This window comes from Anastrepha obliqua, chromosome 6, assembly GCF_027943255.1.
Source record: "Anastrepha obliqua isolate idAnaObli1 chromosome 6, idAnaObli1_1.0, whole genome shotgun sequence".
Lineage (NCBI taxonomy): Eukaryota > Metazoa > Arthropoda > Insecta > Diptera > Tephritidae > Anastrepha > Anastrepha obliqua.
This window is the reverse complement of record NC_072897.1, coordinates 74700048-74723089: the sequence shown is the minus strand read 5'-3', so window position 1 is coordinate 74723089 and position 23042 is coordinate 74700048. Positions and strand designations below refer to the sequence as shown.

General features: G+C 39.2%; 1 protein-coding gene across 7 annotated transcripts in view; it reads right to left on the bottom strand.

Annotated features, from left to right (window-relative positions):
* LOC129250143 (calcium/calmodulin-dependent protein kinase type 1-like) overlaps positions 1-23042 on the bottom strand; it is a 203560-nt gene that overhangs the window by 74695 nt on the left and 105823 nt on the right. For 4 of the 7 annotated variants that reach the window (XR_008582805.1, XR_008582804.1, XM_054889786.1 and 1 more), the window contains exons 6-9: positions 10437-10701; positions 9818-9944; positions 5917-6004; positions 5262-5635 (exon numbers count right to left, since the gene is read on the bottom strand). Coding sequence is in view for 5 of the 7 variants with exons in the window: in XM_054889786.1 (XP_054745761.1) it covers positions 5262-5635; positions 5917-6004; positions 9818-9944; positions 10437-10701 (854 nt within the window). In the remaining 2 variants the exon portion in view is untranslated. Of the gene's footprint in view, positions 1-3084; positions 3649-5261; positions 5636-5916; positions 6005-9817; positions 9945-10436; positions 10702-23042 lie in introns of those variants that run through there. The other 3 variants (XM_054889785.1, XM_054889787.1, XM_054889789.1) reach the window with 1 other exon arrangement.

Here is a 23042-nt window from a genome sequence, read left to right as displayed (position 1 = left end):
TTGAACTAAATTAAATGCTTTTCACTATGAAACACAAAAAAATGTTTCTTTTTCCATATTTTTTTAATAATCACATGGGTAAGTTTAATATGGCCATATTTATAGAATCTATAAAATGTATAGGCAAAGAATGTTTTATTTGTGTCCACAATTTGGTCAAAAACACTTAAAATATTATATAATTATTTTAACGCAATAATTTACATAGTACACTATTATGTTAAAAACAATATTGGCCGCCGTAGCCGAATGGTTGGTGCGTGACCACCATTTGGAATTCACAGAGAGAACGTAGGTTCGAATCTCGGTAAACACCAAAATTAAGAAAAATATTTTTCTAATAGCGGTCGCCCCTCGGCAGGCAATGGCAAACCTCCGAGTGTATTTCTGCAATGAAAAAGCTCCTCATAAAAATATCTGCCGTTCGGAGTCGGCTTGAAACTGAAGGTAACCCCATTTGTGGAACAACACCAAGACGCACATCACAAATAGGAGGAGGAGCTTGGCCAAACACCCAAAAAGGGTGTACGCGCCAATTATATATAATATATAATATATAATATATATATATATAATATTGGTCTTACAATTATTTCGTTTTGCACAGAACAAGAATTTGCGTGTTACTAAATTAACAGCAACAATTGCGGAATAATTGTTTTTCTATCATCGAAAACTTTACAACATATTTTCGCTACGTGCATAAAATAAGTTATTTTGTACAACAAAATCTATAATTTCGCGAATTTTGAAAAGAGCACACTAACATAAATTATTGAGCTATACTTTATACTAAAGTACTTTCATAGACTACAAACCACATATATGTACACATTTTCTTCAACCAAATAGTGAACAAAAAAAAATTGATTGGATACTAATAACTAAAATTAAAAGGAGAGAGACTCGAAATGTATTTTGGAGCTTTGCTTCCCTGGCCCTTTTTGTTCAGAACTGTCAGTAAAATTCTTAGGTCACCGAAATAAAATAGGTTATATTTTTCAGCAAGAACTGACTTTCTCTAATGTATATGTACAGCATCCGGTAAACTTTAGAGCTGAACAAATCAAGTATTTACCGTACCAATTGGTAGCGTGGAATGGACACACTAGCCATCTTGGTGGAAGCAAGACTTATCGAAACCTCTGCCGTACTTTGTATCTAGCCAAAAAGACTCAACCCGCGTTTGAGTGTAAAGCCACAACTACAACGATACTCTCCGAGGGACCATCCTCACGAACAGGCCGGAGAACTCCGAGGGCTGCTGCTTCTCTAGGCGCCAGTCAATGTGCGGCATTACTACAACCTACATTCCTGTGCCCTTCCTGCCAGCACCTTCGGTAAACATCTTGCTTCGTTTTACGTACCGCAACCCTGTCGTCGAGCGGAAGCAGCCGCCAAAGTAGCCTCTGGATCTTTTTTCGCTGTACTATATCTGTCGTAAAGCTCATACAGCTTATCGTTCCATCGCCTGCGATAATCTCCGTCGCCAACGTGCAAATGTCCAAAAATCTTCCACAGAATCTTTTTCTCAAACACTCCAGCGTTCCTTCATCCGATACTGGCATCGTCCATGCTTCTGCGTCATAGAGTTTTAGTTTTGACTGTCGAGAGAGGACTTTGTTACTCCCCCTACTTATTACTTAGTCCAAAGTAACACTTGTTGACAGAAGAGATTCTTCGTTGGATTCCCACGCTACTGGCATTGAGCAACGTCATTTTGTATAGCTGTATTAGTTTTGCGGGGATACCAAATTCACACATCGCGGCATATAGGTAAATCCTTTTCGTGGTGTCAAGTGCAGCTTTAAAATTTCTGGTGTTTGTCGATTTCCTTTCATGGGTATTTTCCAAGATTTCGCGTATTGTGAATATCGATGGTATTGTGATCGATGGTAGACTTTCCAGGTCTAAAGCTACACTTATAAGATCCAAGCAGTTGGTTGATGGTACGCTTCAGTCTCTTATACAATACACTCGCTAGGATCTTATACGCGATTTTTCTTTCCACGGCAGCATAAAATTGTTCGTCGTACCAATTGCTTTTTCGGGCTTGCTGAAATCCGATTTCGTAAGAGTAAGAGTCGAGTGGCGAGTCTTCTGACGACTGCAGCTTTGCGATGTCGAACATTATTTGCGTAGTTAGATGTACGTTTTTCGCTGAACAGAACTTGGTGCAGCGGGGGCAGCGCTCATAGGAACGTTCCAGGCGCTCATAGAAGCAATCTTTCATCGCACTGTCCTTCTCTTCCATCAGTGCATGGGCGCAAATGAGCGACATGTTGAAAAATCTCACTGTTAGCTCTTCTCTCTTATTACGATACGCTCGTCCACCGGAGTGAACTGAAGTATTTGGCGACGAAGTCCCTCTCCTACTATAAATTCAACACCGAATTTGCGCACCTTTACATGGCAGCTTTAGTAGACGTCGCAAGGTCCAATGTTCTTGTTCCATCCATCGTATCTGTTGAATGGTTTAGGGTTTTATTTTACTTATATTCGTTGTTGGGAGAAAAATACTTCGTGGTTGTTTACTTTTATCAACATACCTAACGCAGTGTGGCAATTTGTAAAACGTTTGTGAAACAATCTGTGGACTCTCAGTCACATGGGGTTAACAAATTGCTCCGCAAGTTTATTTTAAATTACTGCGAAGGCTCGTTATGCAATTTTAGTCAGCATTCCACCATATCCGATACCAATTTTTTTTGCAAATTCGCGAAAGAACTTACGGCCCTAAACGGTACAAAACGATTGACAACTATAAATGTATAGGCCTTTTTTAGAGGAATTATGAGTTTTAAACTTGTTTTTTCGAAATATGTCCACAATACGAGCGCATTTGTTTTTGCCGATCCGTAGCATTTGCATAAATTGTCGTTGCCAAAAGAGATATTATCTGGCCAGTATATTGATTTTGGAACATGCAGTTCAAATCATCAAACAGCTTATTGTTATTATATCTTTGTACGCATCATCTCGTCGATGGCAGATGTAATAAACGTACAAATTTGGAAGTTATAAATTGCGGGTCACATACCATAACTTCACCAAATTATATTTCCGGAATAGTTATAATACATTTACTTTGTATTCGATTAGTCGGCTTTTTATGCTCTTGATAACAAATTATAAATCGAATTAAATTTAGAATTATAATTATAATTGAATATTTCAATTCAACGAAAGCATCCAACAGCTCATTGCTTACAAATAGCCAGATAATCCACAAGAGGGAGTTAATCTAGCACATACGTTATTTTTAATTATATAACCAGATAACGTAAATACCCTAAATGTTAGTTCAATATATTTGAAACGAGTACTACTGTGAATATGAGAATCATGGTTCTTTTTGTGTTTGATTTGCAGATATTAATGTGTAAATTTCTTTCCGTCCTTATGAACATCTACCATACGCTATGAAGCCAGAAGGTTTACAAATATTAAAAACAAAAGCCTCAACACTATTACAAAAAACGGAAAATCGATTGTACCTTAAAATCCAACTTGGACTGTTAAAAGGATACCAGTGTGCACCAGTTTCAAATTATCTTGATGATTGCAGAAAAAACTAGAAACAAAAACTAAATTTGATAATCAGCGGACGCATTTGTTGTATTCCCATTATTTTCATATTTGATATTCCTAAAAAATTAAACTTTGTATTAATACATTAAATCAACTCATAACTGTGGGTAGAAACATTAAATTAAAACTTTAAATAACCAAGCAATGTTTATTGTAACCGAAGCATGGAAATGGCCGACTTAATTAGTTAAGAATGTAATAGCCAAAGGTAGCGTTAATCGGGATTATCCCAGGAATTAAGTTCAACTAATGCGGATTATTAGACTTAAATTTCGTAATTTAAGGGGTTACATGGGTTTCGTCGGGTAAAAAAAGGCCTATTTTCCATTTTTTTTTTTCACTGTAAAAAATTATTTAATTCAAACTTTTTTCTGTCTTATAGATAAATATTTAAAGAATAATTTCTGAAATTAAAAAAAAAAAAAATTAAAACTCCTCCATTTTGACGTCATTTCCGGTGAACCCTCGAAAAAAAGGTGCGTCCGCGTTGTCAGCATAACTCCTGGCAGGCTCATCAAAAATGAAAAAACAAAAATAAGTGTTTTAGTTAAGATCATAAACTCGTGCTTGGACGAAAGAAAGAAAAAAAGTACAAATTGGAATTTTGGCAGACATTTTTTAAAAAAAATGAAAATTTCGGTCAAATTTGTTTGACATTTTGTTTTTTTTTAAATAGTTGTAATTGAAAAAAAAAAAACAAAATCTTTCGTTCAAGCACGAGTAAACTGTATTTCGAACACCTGTGAGCACCTGTGAAAAACGCGTTTAAAGTTTTGAGTAACAATAAAAGTGACTTGGAGCGCACACATTCCAAAGGCTGTATCTCCGAGTTTATTATTCGGATCGACTTGAAAATTTAAGCGGATTAGAGAATTGTCGTTGGCAACATTGCCGAAAAATGGCAGTCACAATATTGTGAAGGAAAAATCATGGTTTGTATTAACACGTTCGAAATTACATTAATTGTTTTGGTGTTTCGGAGCAGTTTGAGGAGTTGCAATTTAAGTGTTTTGTTTAATAAATAATTATTTCTTAGTATCAGGGCAGCTAATACCCGTATTTTTTGCCTGCGGTCCATCTTTTACCGACTAAACTATCCAATAAGCAAATCAGCTGTTCACTAATCCGGTAACAACCGTCTATCACACTAAAATTTTTATTAGGATTAACTGCGTGCATAATCCCAATTAACGCCGCCGTCTGTCTGGTTATAAGAGTTCGCATTCCTGACGGATATGTGCATTAAGAGGTCTTTTCAAATTATATACATACATTTACATACATAAATATTTTCCAAATATTCATCTTTTCCCAACTTAATTCAAGTTTAAACTTACTTTTAGCCACTTTATATAACATACAATGCCTAATGATGGTCGGAGTTATTCAAACATTGCTGAATTTTAGTATTTTGCAAGAACATTAACAATTTCTCCTTTGCCATCGCTTTATACGTAACCAAAAATATTAAATAGTGACTTATATACGTTATTGGAAGTACCCAAGGTTCACTTAAGACTTAAAATAAATACATACATAGGTGAAATTTAAAAAAAATATTACAATGGTTTATAGAAAAAAAATATATATACAAAGGACTGACGACTGATAACGAAACGACTATAAGTGACTGATTGTATTTTTTCGCTTTGTAATATGAATGTGCTTACTTGTTTTGTTCTCTACCATTTACACAAGCAGGCGAGTTGCCTTTACTACTGCTGGGCCGATCCATAACTTTTTCATAATCTTTTTCCGTTTGTTGGTCATCCATTCCTGCTATGGTGGCTAGTTTGTTTTCATTTGAGGCCATCGTCGGTTGACCCGACTTCAAACAGCAGCTGATATTGGTTGTGCTAGTGGTATTTGTACAGCCTACCCCCTCGGCGTTACAGCTGCTAAGAGTTTCACTTAATGCAGGACTCACACAACTACTACTGCCTACTTGTCTACTCTCCGTTGGTATTAGATTACTTTTACTACTGTTACTACTTAACGCCATACGTTGCATTTGTCGAATGACGGTGGCGGCATAGTATGCTTGCTGCAATTATCGTAAACAAATGAATATACAATATATCTGTACCAATTAAACTTCTCCAATGCAATGTGTGATTCAAAGCAAGTAGAACCTTTTAAAAACCGGTTTTTCTAATAGGCCCATCTATGCCAATCATATCGGAAAGGCAGATTCTTGTTTCATTCCTAATAAAAACGAATGGTGCATTCTACAAACAGTCATAAAAACAGGTTTTGCTAAACAAAATTTTTTTCCTATTTTTAAAACGTCCAGTTTACTTTGGAAAACACCTTGTAACTACATACCTTCCAGCGTGACTTAGCGAAGTTCTTCTTAAGTTGCTCTGAGACTGTGCCATGAATATTTTTACTGCTCGCAGCATTACCGGAAATCCTTTCAAGAAAGAAGAACATATATGTATATACATTTTATAAAAAATATATTATATCTGATATGGCTCTGTTCAATGTAAAGTACATTATTTTAGGTATTTTGTAAAATTCCATATTCTAAACAAAATTATTATTTGATCTGAGTTCAAGCTTCACCTTTCTTAAATGATTTAAATCAATAGCCGCCCCCCATTCAATACAATGCCCCATAGCCATAGATCCGTTTTAACGATTAAATCTGTCATAGTCAACTTAAAACGCATTTTATCGCAAAATTAGAATTTTAACTTTAAAAAGAAGAGAACACAATTTAAAAAAATACCAGTCTAACGGTTAGACGCGATAGAAGTGAAACCTTCCGTAAAACAAACTGAGAGAGAATGAGACGAAGGCAGCATTAGGAGCGGGATAATTATAGGTTCATTATAATATTGCTATAAAGTTCATATTTTATCCATCCTCAATGTTTTCAATTTCAACAAATGATATGAGTGGCTTATGATAGCTAAAATATGATACAAATGCTTTGGTTTCGATGTTGTCAACATATCTTTGAAATACCGTGTCAATTGTTGTTTTTTTCTGTCGATATTCACGACACTTTTCTGCATTATTTTTCGGCATAATTGCGGTAAACATTTAAAAATACGGACGCAATACAGCACACGCGGTTGCTATTATGAGCGTCGTAGCGCGTATATTACACAGACGTACTAACATACACACAAACATTCGTAGGACGCTTGGTTTGAATTTTTTATACATATGTATGTATGCTATACTATGGCCTAGCCTATGTACGTACATACATATTTGTGTTCTGAACTTCAAGCAAAACAATGCTTATTAATATACACATATGCATCTACATACAACCGCACACACAGGCCACCCACTTTATTCAAGTAAATGCGTATGTCGTCCAAAGCTAAAATTCTATGCCTAGCGACTACAAGAACAAAATGCATTAAGGGGTAACACCACTGTACACGCGTAAAATAAACACGATTTTTAAAGAATTTTTTTGCATAGAAGGAAAGGGAAAACAATCACTATGATTTTCGAAGTTATTACTTATATACTAAAATACAAAACTACAAAGTTTGATCGAAAAATTTTACAAAATGGCGGCATAGGAGACATTTTTGTAATGTGGTTTCTCTTGAAAGAGCTCCGCGGCACGCAGCACGGAGGGTGCAAATTTTAATCTGGCACAAGGAAATTTTTTTTTCTTAATCTAGATAAGAATAGCTAGAGAAACACGTAGGGTAGGGTGGTCCAAAAAACTCAAGTTTTTTTTAGAGACCTAGGGACCCTCTCATTTTGTTACATCTAATAAAATAATAATCTATGCAAAATCTTAGCACCCTAGAACATATAGAAGGCAGTGCTCAACAACGTTTAGTTTTCATAAATTTCTATAAAAAACTCATACTTTCGGGTAATTAACGCCTTTTTTTGTTTCAGGTTTGAACTATATTTCAATCAAAATGACTGCTCTTAAGACGCGTCAGGCGGACAGTGTTTACTTAATTGGTGTTAAGGACTTAGAACCTTTAACAAAGAAGAACCAACTTCCTACAACAAACAGCGTTGAGCACTGCCTTCCAAGTGACTTATGACCTTGAAAATTTAGCTCTTTACTTCTTATATCAAATAGAAAAGAATTGGGGGGTCCCTTGGCTTTTACATCCAACTTGAGTTTTTACCATAGGATCTTGGATCACCCTAACGTAGGGGATTTAAAAAATATTTATTTTTGTGGAATTAGCAAGCATTTGAAGGAAAAAACTCTATTTTGGACTAAAAAAACGGCACTTAAATAATTATAACAATCGTTTAAATTAATTTATCGAAAATCCCCTACGCTCTTCTCTTAAGAAGGTTATTATACAGACGTAGTGAAAAACCTGATTAAAAATATTTAAAATTGTTTGAGTTATGCTGCGTGCCAATTTCAGAAAACGTGTTTTGAGAAAAACGCGTTTAAAGTTTGGAAATTTGGAGAAGTCGTTAGGTAGCAGTGACTAACGCTTGGTTAAAAGCTTAAAATATTTATGAAATAAACTTCGGTAACGTACAAAACTTTTTGTTCTCTATTTTAAAAGGTTCAAAGAGTTTTTTAAGCTTATAAAAAAAAATCAATTTTTTGAAATTTCTACAGTGGTGTTACCCCTTAATAGGCGCAGGCGTAGCGGCCATCATCCTAGTTGCCATAGCGCTGAACAGTCGCGGCGGCGCCGAACAGTTTCAACTATTGTACTGTGCAACAAAAACTCATCATCAAAAAATTGATTTAAAAATTCGAGCTCATAGTTCTAAGAGCAAGTACTTTCATTCATAAAACGAGCCGCCTATATGCTAATTTTCTCGACAATTCGAAAATAGTCAATATTGGAATATTTCGCGTAGAATTATTTGCCAATATTCAATTTTTGTCAAGTCTAGTGCCCGCGGCTCCGTAAATATGTTTGCACCCATATATGTATGTAAATATATGTTTCTAAATGCTCGACAACCGCAGCTGCCTGTTCAAGGTTACTGTACATTAGGCCGGGTCGATTTGTGGGAAGGCAAAAAAATCGCCCATTGCTCTGTGAAAATCATATTCTAGGGATCAGAATAAGAAATTTTGCCGAAGGAACCATACCTCTAAAACGATTTCTGATGTTCCCCAATATGGGTCGAACTTTTTAGTTTCTTTTCTATAACTCACATTCATTCATTTACATATGTTCTGACTAAATAAATTTCTTAAGAGAATAAATAGATAATATTATAAATAAATAAAAATAAAGAAAAAACATAGCCATTTAGCTGATTTTTTCATGTAAAGGCCAAAAATGGTGATATTTTGAAATTGGGGGACATCAGAATTCGTTTTAGAGGTATGGTTCCTTCGGCAAAGTTTCTTATTTTGATCCCTAGAATACGATTTTCATAGAGCAATGAGCGATTTTTAAATTGACCCGCCCTACTGTACATGCAATGCTGTGCCTATGAATGCGCGCTGGATTTCTTGAGAAATTTTACCGTATGTTTTGCTGTGGCGAGGCACATATGTACATACACACAACATATATACATATATCCGCATATATACATACATATATAAATTCACAAATTTAAATTTGCTTATGCCATCCTTCTGTGTGCCTGGTAATGAAGCATTTTCTATACATACATATATATCCGTATATCTTTTTTCTTCTTCTTTTTGGTGTCGCTTTTTCGTTTCACTTTTTCTCAAATCACTCCCAACGATTCTAAAGAAGTTTTCACTTCAAAAGTTAAAATAAGGTACTAAATTGATGTTTTACTGTCAAATTTGTAAAAAATGGAAAGTAATAAAACAGTACGTATTAAATGAAAATAGAAGTGAAATAATATGATTTCTAAGCATAAAACATTGCGAGATTTTGCGATTTTGACTGATATAGTACCGCCCGAAAAAACATGAATATACAAAAGCGCTGCATCTTGAGCTACGAATACTTCCACATATATATAACTGACACAAAATGAACTAATTAAAGTACATATCTATATTTCTTTTTGTTGCCGAGTAAAATAAAAAACAACAGAAAAACGTCATTTCATTAACATGCTTGTTTCAATTTAAAATCTAACTCCTATTTATATTTTCAAGTTTACTCTTATCCGGGATTCATAAGTTTAATTTAACTTCATTACGTTACTGTGCATCCCTCACTTGCTTAAACTTCGCTTTTTAGGATCAGGAAAGATATAACCTAATTGATTTTGTAATCATACGAATATAGACATTGAAGTAATAATTAACAAATTTCCTTACCAAGGATGTGCCAAAGCTTGTTTGCAGGTGTAACGTTTTTCTACATTAACGCACATTAAATTTTGTATAAAATGTTTTGCCGATTCGCTTATTTCGTCCCAATACGGCGAATCAAACTCGAATTCACCTAATAAGATAAACGCAATTGTTATTAATGTACAGATATATTTTATTAATTTTTTATTAATATATTATGTTAAGTGGAGTTAAAAGTTCTCAACGCTTTTTCTACTACGATCGAATTGCAAATTATGACGAGGTAATCTCGTGAAAATAATTACTAATTGGGGGTTCTTGATGTCGCTGATTCCAGATCCGAAGTAACTTTCACTCAACATGGCAGTAAGCAACTCCAAAAATATGAAAAGCGTTAAGTTTAATAACACTAGCTTAAATTTTGATTTTGCGCCCACAATCAAAGTACAATCAAATTTAGAAAATAATAATGGGCTGGGAGAGCATTCTGTAAGGAACAAATTACATATAAACGATTGTGCTGTTGTGGAACAATTTATGAACTATAGGTTTGTCTGTTTCATAGCTATTAAATGAGCTTTAATGGCATATCAGTGGTGTAAAAGAGTTAAATGTATTTTGTTAATATACATATTTCACATACCTCTTAAAATTTGAGCAAATAAGTTGGCGTCATTTTCATCGTAAAACGGTGGATAACCACAGAGTAATATATATGATATAACTCCTATGCTCCACACATCCACAGCTTTTCCATACGGCTTTTGTGCCAAAACTTCCGGTGCCACGTAACCAGGTGTGCCACATGCTGTAGCCATAATACCAGAATCTTCCATTTTTGACAACCCGAAATCACTTATCATTATTTTACTACCGTCATCTGGGCTATAGTAAAGAAGATTTTCTGGCTACAAGGAAACAATAATTAGAAAATTACTTATATATAGACCAACTCTTACTCTGTATACCCTAGCGTACTAATGCTCTTAGTCTAATAGTTTTCTTTTCTAAAAAAACTCTCACCTCTTTAAATGGTCTTCCACATATTATGTATTGAATATGATAAAATATATACAACGAATAACCTGTGCAAAGAATAATCTGTGAAAAAATAAAGCTGTCGTAACGAAACCTTGAACACTTTCTTTAATATTTTTTATTTTTATTTTCCTTTGCTAAAAGCTGCGATGTTCACGATCCCTATTTCTCCAAGGTCAAGTTACCTATATAAAGGGTGGTTTTTAAGAGCTATAGGAAAATGTTTCAAAAAAACACACGTAAAATTCAGAAAAATGAATGAAATTTGTATTTGAATCGATAGTACAGTCCATACAATTTAATGTTTGAAGATTATTTCATGCAAATGTTGACCGCGACTGCGCTTCAAATGGTCCATCCGCTTAGTCCAATTTTGGCATACTCTTTCCAATGTTTCGGCCGGTATCTCACATATAAATGCGTTAATGTTGTCTTCCAATGCGTTAATTGAAGCAGGCTTGTCTGAATAGACTTGAGATTTAACATAGCCCCACAAAAAATAATCTAAAGGCGTTATATCGCACGATCTGGGTGGCCAATTGACAGGTCCCGAACGTGAAATAAAATGTTCACCGATCTCGCCTCTCGACAAGTCCATTGATCCAAAAATGAGCTTCGCGCTGAACACAATCTTTCGATAAAAAAGTGGATCTTCGGCCAACTTTCCAAGAGCCCATTCACCAAAAATTCTGCGTTGCGGTAGGTCGTTCGGCTTCAATTCTTGCACCAGCTGTATTTTGAAAGACTTCCCACCTAAAACCTTTCGCAAAATTTTCCACGTCGTTGAGTAACAGACGCCCAATTGCTGCGAACGGCGACGAATTGATAATTGATGGTCCGTGTTGGTGGTTTGATGTCCAATAATGTAAATTTGGTTCTAAATTTAGTCACAATAACTCGAATAGCCGCTTCAGTGGGTCGATTAAACTGACCATAAAATGGAAGAAGCGCGCGATAAGCTTTCTTAACAGAACACGCAATTTTATTAAAAAATTCAAAGATTTGCAAGCGTTGTTCGTTTGTAAGACGATTCATGGTTAAATTATAGACCAAACTGAAGATGTTTGACAGTGAAACAAAACACAAACCTTCGTCAGCCGTTTAAACAAACTGTTTAAAAAGATAATAGCTAAAAAATTACCCTTTACATAAGCTTTAAAATAGCATGGACTTAGTCAAAAATCATAAACATGCAGCGATCACGCTGGCTTAGAAATGTATGATGATGCCCCGGTGAATAATGGACCCAAAATGAAATGTTTGCTTGTGAAACATTTTCCTGTTAATCTACAGCACAAGGTATCCGAGTGCTCTTCCGGTCCACTCAACCTCTTGTTAAAATTTCAAAAAAATTAACAAATGTATTTTTTCGATAAATTATTGGATTATTCAAAATAGCAAACTTTATCAAATAAAATCATTTATGAGAAACGATTCCATTCGTGTGGCTGCCTCGGCCTGCTTCGTAGTAGCGCATCCTATCCACCCAGTATAATGAATCGGTAATGGATTGTTTGCATAACATCGGTCCTTCATGGCGCCCCCACAAAAGTTTGCAACTAAGCATTAGCAGAAGATATCTGCATAAAGACCTGTTATTGTTGTTGTTGTTGTTGTAGCAGTATCTTCGCAGTGTCAGTGTAGTGTAATCACCGGTCGTCTTCGTCTAGCTCATCTAACGGTGGGCCCAGGAAACTAGATGTTTCGCCGGGTTGGGTTCAGAGGGAGAGAGGTGTTAGATGAGTGGGTTTGATGGGGCATGTAAAATGGTGGTTAGTGTCGTGCGGGGTACCTTCACATGCCGGACATATGTTTAGTATGTCGGGGTCGATTCTGGATAGGTAGGAGTTTAACCTGCTACAGTATCCAGAACGTAATTGTGCCAAGGTTACGCGGGGCTCTCGGGGAAGCAGGAGCTCTTCGTCTGCAATAGCTGGTGGTTGGACTCCGATAACGGCATTCGGGGGTCGGGAGCTTAAGAAGGTGGTAAGAGTCTCCCGATGAATGTCGTTTATGGCCTGTCTGTACACTGTCTGATCCTGGAGTGGTCTGTCTGTTTTGTCCTGGATCTCGTCCACGTTGTTGAGGAAGTGTCTCCTGATGTGCCTGGGAGGTGGCTCTGGCTCAAGCAGGTGTCTGCAATGGTGAGGCCTACGGTGACACCCTAGCAGAAACTGCTTGCCGAGCATTTTGTTATGCTCCTTTACAGGAAGCATGTCAGCCTCGTCATGCAGTTGTTGAATTGGGGACATCAGGAGACATCCTGTCGCGGTCCTAATAGCAGTATTTTGACAGGTCTGGAGTTTCGTCCACTGCGTATCACTGATTCCGCTTGCATAAAGACCTCGAGTTATCTGGTATATGCGACAGTAAACCTTCTTCCAGTAGATCTTCGGGAAACGTATTTTGCTAGTGGCAATTAGATGTAAAACTTGAATTAACTGGTCAAATTGGCAATTAGATATAAAACTTTAATTAACTGGTTGGGACTGCCAAACAGTATTTTGAAGGTTCACGGACTGTTGTACTGTGCACCTGCGCCTACAACTAATACCCCAAAGTCCACGACCCTCTTTCCCTCAAAGGAAGAGCGGGAATGAGACATTGTAAGATAGGTCGGGCCTATCTATGTATATACAAATGGCGCCCAGACGATGCACGCACAGGCACATGAGCAGATGTTGTCTAGATCTGAAGGATGAAAACACGATTTTATACTTTCTTTGTCACGATGGTCTAGCTGACCAGCAGTTCCTTTCATATGAAGACATCAAAGAGTGGCTTGATCCGTGGATAGCCTCACAAGATGAACAGTTTTACCGCGACGGTATACGAGATCTACCAGAAAGATGGGAAAAAGTAGTAGCCAGCGATGGGCAATACTTTCAATGATTCACTTGTAAGCAGTAACCATTTTATCAGAATAAAGTTGTATTTTCATCAAAAAAAAAAACAGCGAGAACTTTGTTGCACACCAAATAGAATAAACTTTTATATTATTTTTTGTTTCATACTAGGGATTTTGAATCCGGGCACTACCGAATGGTTATATAATACAAGAACCGTGGGTGTCCAAAGGACAAATACAGGACTTGGGAGGTATAAAGTGGGAGTCTAACCTTTATAAAGAGAGAGAGGTGCGTTCGCCTACGTACGTATATCATTATTCCAAAAACGGTCGATTGCATTTTGTTAAGACGATTCTGTTATCAAGGCTTAGCTTGCGGCCGAGACAACCTCGACGTCAACAGTCCGAAATCCTCGAAAAGCGGATTGGACACGATATGATGGTCTCATTGAAGAGTTAATCCTCGACGTTTCCAACTCCGGACAATAACTGTGATTAAAAGAAGCCACAAACTCAGTACGGTGAATTTTTATTGAGAAATATGAGATGGTGTGCCCGGATCGTAGGAGAAGAGAGGGTAAGACAGTCCCTTGGTGAATTGCTGCACTTTCAAAACTCCGAAAAACTTCCAGGAAACTTCTTAACAAAGCTCTAAAAACTCAGTTGGAAGCGAACTGGTCCGTCTACGGTAATCTGAGGAAGGAACTAAATAAGAAAATTAGATCATCTAAGGAAGAGTTCAGCGAAGTTATGCAAAGCCCTCCAAAGAGACCGGGCAGCTAAGCTAGACTCACTGTTCAAACCTGATGGTACTTATACCGACTCAAGTCATTTCCCTGGTCGTAGGAATGTTGCTGGCCAAGGCTCTATCGATCAATCTGATCAAGCCGCTATAACTTCCAGCAGACGTGATTGGTTCACTGCATCTAGGATAGTTAACGAGGAAGCGATAAAGTTCACCTTCTCTATATCCAATAAAATGCAGGTAGCCCTAGACAAGGTTGATCATTATTGATGCGAATGGAATGATCTTTCGGTGAATCCTATAAAAAGTTCCTTAGTACTTTTCATTAGGAAAAGCAATACGGAAGGTTTGTTACTACCTACCTCGAAAGGAGTAACACTGCAACTGTTTTCTGAGGTCAACTACTTAGGGGTAATTCTAAAGTAAAACCCCTAACTAGCCTACAGAAAGTGTGTGCCTGGTATCCCAGGTGCTATGAGTACGACATCTGGCGATTTCCTTAATGCTATCCTGAACTTGCAACCTCTAGATCTTCAAATCCGGAAGGAAACGATAAAAGCAGCGTACAGACTCAAGTCCAACGCAGTCTGGGGAAACGAAAAAAACACTGGCCACTGTCAGATTTGCCACCAGTTGTAGGAGCGGTGCATACTGATCACGATGCCAGCGGACAATCGGGTGCCTTACGTTGGCTTCGGTAAGTAGTATGACGTTTTGATCCCAGATAGGTATCAATGGTTAAGTCCAGAGAACTTATTAATGGGATTTCAGCACATTTTTTACACCGACGGATCCCAAACCAGTGATGGAAGCGGATCTGGATGGAAGACACTAAGTACTCCTATGCCACAGGACAGATGGCCACGGTATTCCTTACGGAAGTCAATGCCATCTTGAATGTGGCGTACTGGCTAATTGAGAAAAAGTGGCAGGGCAACAGTATTGGGATATGTAGTGACAGTCAAGCTGCACTGAAAGCCCTTGCTAACCCACGCTGCTCTGTGAATGTAAGACAAAACTGAACAGTGTTGCAAAACACAACAGAGCTTATCTTATTTGGGTGCCTGAACACTGCGGTATTTCAAGGAACGAGTTGGCTCATAGAAGACGTTTGTGTGAGTTGGGCTCCTGCAGGATAGCTAAGTGCTTTGTGAAAGAACCAAAACTCAAATTAGCGACTCCACACATCTAATCAAAATACCAAATGGTATTTTATTCGGTTACGGCGGCCCCCGTAAGGCACGTATAAGTTTGTATATAACAGTATGTATATATAGTATCAACCTTAAACAGACGCTCTGAAAATTTCAGTAAGGAGTTGGGTATCCCTCTGGGAATGCTGCAGATATCAAAAAAGCGTGGAAGCGATTCAGGCGAATCATCAAAATAGTTTTTGTGGCTCTGTGGCGGTGCAATGCGTTAATTTCTCCCCTCCTTAACACAAGTACTTTAGGCTTTCTTATTTGTGGATTGATCGAAGCCAGTGTCTTAGAACCAACGTTATACCTAACATACCAGATCTACCAGTACCGAATTCAGAAAACAGCATGATTGGAACATTTGCGGATGACACAGTCCTAATGATATCTCATGAAGGTACAAAACTCGCAAAACGAAATTTACAAAACGAGGTAAATTCGACACGAAAATGGTTAAAATATCGAAATTAACGCAGATAAAATAATACAAGTAAACTAGACATACCGCAGGACAACCGCCGAACCAATTAGGGTTGGTAATTCTGACGTGCATATTGACACTAAAACAAAATATATGGTTGTTGTTGTTTTAACAGTAATAGGAGCCCCGCTAGTGTAGGGTATATCACCGGTCGTCTAAGTCATCTAAAGGTAGGCCCAGGAAACAAGCAGTTTCGACAGGTTGGGTCCAGAGGGAGAGGGGTGTTAGATGAGTAGGTTTTAGAGGGCATGTGAAAAGGTGGTTCGTGTCGTGCGGGGTGTCTTCACATGCCGGACATATGTTTGATATGTTGGGGTCAATTCTGGATAAGTAGGAGTTTAACCTGCTACAGTATCCAGAACGTAAGTGTGCCAGTGTTACGCGTGCCTCACGGGGAAGCTGGAGCTCTTCATCTGTAATAGGTGGTCGTTGGACTCCGGTTACGGTATTCACAGGGCGGGAGCTTAGAAGGTGGTTACGGTCTCCCGATTAATGCCGTTTATTGACTGTCTAAATACTGTCTGGTCCAACAGATTTCTGTCAGTTTTGTCTTGGATCTCGTCGGCATAGTTTAAAAGGTGTCTCCTGACACGCCTAGGAGGCGGCTCTGGCTCAAGCAGGTGTCTGCAAGGGTGAGACCTACGGTAGCACCCTAGCAAGAACTGCTTGCTGAGCAGCTTGTTGTGCTCCATCACTGGGAGCATTTGTGCCTCACTGTGAAGGTGTTGAATAGGAGACAACAGCAGGCAACCAGTCGCTGTCCGAATGGCAGTATTTTGGCATGTCTGTAGCTTTATCCACTGCGTGCCACTAGTTCCAGGCGACCAGACAGGCGCAGCGTAGTTTAGAACCGGCCGACCAAGTGCCTTAAATGTCGATAGCAACAATTCTTTGTCTTTGCTTCAAGTGCTGCCGGCAAGCGACAATTTGCTGGCCAAGGACAATTTGAAAACCCTTGTGAGAAATCCTACTCCCAATGGTCCCAGGTGCTTCAACATCAGCGCGTTGAGTCCACCAGAGTCAATGGCTTTTGATGTTTTAGATTTATTGATGACCCCCGAACCTCGTCACCAGAGAAAGCAAGTGGCGCACTGTCGTTGTTCGTTAGTTTGTGCAGCCTTCTGGAGGCACGACGCTTCGCCCTGTCGACCGGAGGATGCAGTAAGAAAAAGTCGGCTGAAATAGCTCGCGCATCTCTTCCGGTCCGACGAAGTGCAATCGTTGAAGGTGATAGCCACCTTGTCGTTGTGCTTCGTCGGGTTCGACGGAGACCTAATGGTGGGCCAGAGCTTACTCACACCAGTGATGAAGTTGCAGGTCTTCAGATGCTCAACCCATTTGGTCCGCTTATGTTGATCTACCAGTTGCCGGATCTCCAAATTGAGATCCCCGAGATCGGCCTGGCGTAGGTGGTAACGCTCATTTGCCAAGCTGGCTGCTTCCGCTGGAAAATTGGGACGAATGTCCTTGAGCCTTCCAGCCGGGGTGAAGGGAGCCGCAGCAGCTGTGAGAACCTTGCGGAATGCGCGTTCGCCTGCGCACATGGGCATGGGAAGAGCGGCGAAGGTGAGTTCCACGAAGCCGACCTAATTAGCTTTTTTAAAGTTGAAATATATTAGGACCAGTGATTCGCGGAAACCAAGTCGGCAGGTCTCTCAATCGAAACGATAATGGGCAAGTAGTCTGATGCAAGCAATAGCATAGGTCGCCACGTTATGCTATTTATCAGACCCGCGCTAGCTATTGTTAGATCAGCCGAGCTGCTGCAATTGCCCACTACCCTGGTGGGGGCGTCGTCGTTCACAGTGCTGAATCGTCTATCTGCTCTGCCAATAGTTGTCCCCTACGATTGTTTAGCAGGCTTGAATGCTTGAAGTCACCTACAACCAATCGGTTTTCACCTCTGATGAGCGCACCTATATCAGGGTGATATCCTGCCGGGCAGCAGGTGACAGACGGTATGTATACATTATAAATTTCGAGCTCGGCATCGCCTGTCCGGACAGCTATACCCTGACATTCTAAGGTGCTGTCCCTGCGGTCGATGCCTTTATCAATAAGACGATACTGCACTGTTTCGAGGACTATAAACGTCTCTTTGCACGTTATAGCCATCTCTGGTGGTCAGAGAGGACCTAGCGTGCAGCTTGGTTTCCTCGACCGCAGCTATTGGGATGCTGGGCTCATAAAGTCAGCTATCTCGTCGTCCTTACTCGTGAATCCGTTGCAGTTATATTGAAGAAGCTTAAAGCTTGTTGGTAAGGTAGTAGTAACTCGCGGGGTGAGGGACGTGTGGGTTGCCTGCGTTGGGGCTGCTGTATATCCCGCTGCAGTTATTGCGGCCGCGCCACGGGGGGCGGTTACGGGTGCAGAGCTCTGCAGCGGGGAGCAATGTAGTCAGTTGTCCACTCACGGGTGGTGCGCAGGCCGGAACATCTCCGAAAATACCACCAGCCATTGTATGAACTGCACTTGAGTGATGTCAGGTGACGGCGGACCAAGAGCTGCTGGTTTGTCCGGGGATGGGCTAAGTCGGGGAGTTTTGTTGCTCCGATAGGCTCCTCACCGTGGAGGTATGGGTTGTGGTGGCGGTTGGTGGTGCCGGCCTGTCAGGGGGAGTAGTAGCCGTTGAGGCATCAAACGCTTGCTGGCGGGAGCAACACGTGCCCACATACCGTGTGGACAACGCCCTATGAGTCTTAAGGCCTGAACATGTCTCAAAGTGGCTCCACCCGTTGCACTTATTGCACCTAACCGAGGTGGAGTTCGTTTATGGCATACGCAGTAATAGAATACCTCTGGCCCACGGTTGGATTCAATACCAGCCCAGAGGAGATGTATTTGGAGCAAGGTTGCTGCGAGGAGTTGCTCTTCTAACGTAAGGAGTAGGGTGATATACTGTTCACTAAACAGGGCCAAACACCCAAACAGGGCGTACGCGCCAATTATATATTTATATAGACAGGGCTAGTTTACTGGGGCGGCAGCCCTTGGTCGGGAAAAACTCGAGTCATTCCGGTAACGTAGAACCGGCTAGCATGGGAACTGATCGATGGTCATTATGATCGACTCAGAATTAAACTGGCAGGAGCATATAAGGAAGAAATAGAGGTTTGGGCATTGGAGCAAAAAGTAATCTAAGTACACAACAACAAGACCAGTCTAAAATAACTATAACCATGATGCCTTGGTTGACCTTGACCTTGATACCGATACTATTGACGAAAAAATACAAAGCGCTAGCAGAAGACACACAAGCATACTAAGGACGCACTTAAATCCTATGATGAGAGGGCTCCCAAATAAAGAGAAATCTTTCCAGAAGACGCCAAAAGATCTTTCAAATTCTATGTAGTTAATTGTCAACTAATTCTATTTGTCATTGCTTAATAGTCACTAGTTTTAAATGCTATGTACTACGTATATATTTCTTCTAAATGAGCTTTGAAGGCATAGGCCTTTCAAAACCACTCGCATTCAATTTCTTTGTACTAGGCACATTCTTCAGACTGAATGACATCCTGCTAAATTCATATTTGTCATTCTTTATCCTGAAATCCGTTTTTTCGCGGTCCTTCTTTTTATGTGAAGGCCAGATTTTAGATCTGAGGTAGTAAACAATTTTGAACTTCCTAGATTTGCCACAATCGTTTTTTCTTAATTTTTTTTTTTTTAATCAATTACCATGCCAAGTTTTTGTTTACCGTATTCATCTAACCCCTTTTTATTCACCACATGGGCTGGAGAGTTATGAGCTGAATTAGATTTTCTTATGATACCGTCTTTCAGCAAAGTTTCTATTTCAATGTTAATGAATATGCACTTCGATATTTCAGATTATCTGATTTTGTCGAGTTGCCTACAGCAAAGATTCCTGCGAAGTCATGACACATACGGTTGGTTTCTAACTCCTGGGCTGTAGTCAGATCAGAGGGTAAATCTTCTGGTTTGGCAGAAAATAGAATATCACACAACAGACGCCTTAGGCCTAACTATTACTGCGTTTTCCCTACCCTGCTCATTGTGCGCGGCGGCTAATTCCCTATTACGGCTATGCGTTATTAAATTTTTTTTTTTTTGAGAGTTAAATATTTGTCAAGTCTATCATAATATTGACATATTACCCTTCCTTAAAGCACTTAGTTCCGTTTCTAAAACGTGCTTTGGTCTTCTGTCTGCAGACCAATTCAAAATCCCCATGGCAATAGGTGATAGATTTATACTATCCAGGAGGTAGTTTTCTGCGGATAGAGGATATAGGCGCCGAAAGACTTGTGTTATTTTGTTTAACTAGGTACTAAATGCTATCCTAGTTTGCTCATTTGCTTGTTGCAATATTTCTACTTGTTTCCTAGACACACTCATTTATATTTGTTTTTTCATTTCTTTTGAAACAATTAGAAAACAAATTAAAAAAATTTAAATTTTCTTTTATTATTATGTTTCGAAATACGAGAAAAAAAGTTCTCACGCGGATCACACAATGAAATTCGACTAATTACTTAAATATTATAAATTCTATTCATGTGAAGTAGTTTAAGTGGTGTGGTAAGTTGGACCCTTCCGTAATTATAGCGTTAGTCCAAGAGGATTTGTTGATATGGACGCTACTTCCTTGTAAGCTTTATTCCAATGACAAAACAGAAGCAAACTAAACTTAGAATCAACTGGTTCCATACTTGAGGTTTGCAGCTGCTGCTGCTCGCTGTCTGTGTTAATTTTATAGATGCGCTGGTATCAGGTTGATATGAAGCCTCTTCGTTTCACCAAAAGTTAGCCCGTGGCGAATAGATGAACCAACTGGTATAAATAAACATATATTGGTAGCGCTGAAAAAGGTATAACTGCACTCACTAACGGGAAATCTTGCTACTTTGTTGTTGCTTTTACTGCAATTATTTCGTCAAGTGAGCAGAGCCCAGATATAGCGAGCAGATAAGCAGCGAATCGAGGGCATCTAAAGATACATTAAATTTTCCGCTGCGTGTGTATGTCATGTTATAGATGCACTGATGTCTGCTTTATATAGATGCACTAGATCTGCCGCTGTGTGTGTGTATTGGTACAGATGCACTGATATCTGGGTGATATAAATGCTCTGACAGCTCTCTTGCCCAAAACTTTTAAAAGGCACGTAGTGAGTTGGGTATCCCTCTGAGAATATTACAGATACCCAAGAAGCGGATATGAAAGAATGGGAGCGATTCCGGGGAATCATCAAAATTGCTTTCGAGGCTCTGCGGCGGTGAAATGTGTTAACTTATCGATACACCAAATCCTTCAATATTTTAATCATAAAAATAAGTGCCAAATTATCTTCGCTTCAAAGTGATTCATCTTGTTACTCTTTAGCTGGGTATGTTGCCCCACATGATGGCGTAATTCATCCATGTCATCCTGCAGTGTTTCCCAATAACTACCTGCATCCATTGCAGAAGCGGCAAATCTTCCCAACGATAAATGACCCGGAAGCTTTAAATTGCTTCCACAAATGGTCCTAGCAGACGATTGACCATTAGTTTCATGTCCAGCTGAGCGAGAGGCCGACAAGAACATTTGGATATGTGCTCTTTCGAATGAATCGTTCGACCATTCCATCCGATTGTGGGTTCAAGAGTGTCCAACGTGTTTCTTAATTCCTAGCAAGCAACACATATATTTAAATACTGCGGACTAGAAGTTTCCTTGGTCTGAGTACCACTCAATAGGTACTCCAAACCGATTCACCCAATTCGGCACAAATGGTGAACCCGCGATGTATTGCTGTAATCTTTCATGACTTCTCTCCTTTGGATCTTTCGCTGCCATGCACTGCGCGCAATTACGAATCCCTTTGGCAAATAATTACCTGCAATTTACCTAGTAATACCGTTGCTTAATCTTCTCCAGCGTTTCAGTGATACCCAGATGGTCTCCACTTGGTCCATTGTGGAATTCCTCTAACACGGATGTAATTCTGAATACGGGAATGATTTCAGTCTTTGCTTTCCCATACGCGAAATTATTTTAAGGCTATTCCACGGCATTAATAATTTGAAGACTATTCCAATGCACCAAATATCCATTAGCCTCAGGACTTTCTATCCCCATTTCCCTTTTAGATGGTTTCTCTCCACCGTATTTTGCTTACTTCCGCATGAGCTCGTCTTCGGTTGGCTATATTGTATTCTACAACTACAATTACATACAATATGTCCCGTCTTACCGCAGTTATAACACTTTATATCCGAAATGCTGAGTCGTAGCATTTGAGGTAAGGACTCCCGTATTATTCTCTTAATTGCTTCTTCCAACAAGGTAGGCTCTTTAACTTCAGCCCGATGAATTTTGTACACTGGTTTGCTCAAGAGAGCTGCTGTTTCCTGTGTCAGTGCAAAAGCAAATGTTTCAGCAAACGTCCTTTTCAGTATTTTGTCCTTTGTCCTCATTTGTCCTTTTTCTGCGATTCGTCAGTTTCATCTGGAACATCTGTTGCCTGTGGTCACTCCCGTAACGTTTCTCTATTGCTGCCATCAGTCTGTCATAGCTACCCAGATCGGGTTCTGGAACTGCCTGCAGTACTTCGGTGCCGGAAGCCTTAAGTGAGACAACCAAGCAGCAATTTTACCTGAAGTAATTTTTTTTGGTGTTGTTTCGAGCTTAAATATAGGGATGGTATAGTGCCGTTGAAGGATGGAGCTTTTAGTTTAGGACCACTGGTTGAAATATTCGAACGATTCAATTGTAGTTCACAGAGACGATTCTTCACTGCAACTACAGGGTGGCTGATGAATTTTGCTACATTAAGAAACTCAAATAACTCTTTTCTTAGTGTATGGAATTCATTTATTTTTTTTTCAAGTTGAAGGTCATTAAATTTTATTAAATGTAGCTTAACTAGTTTTAAAAATAATTGAATTTAAATGCCCCCCATGCTCGTTGACACAAGTGCGGCATCT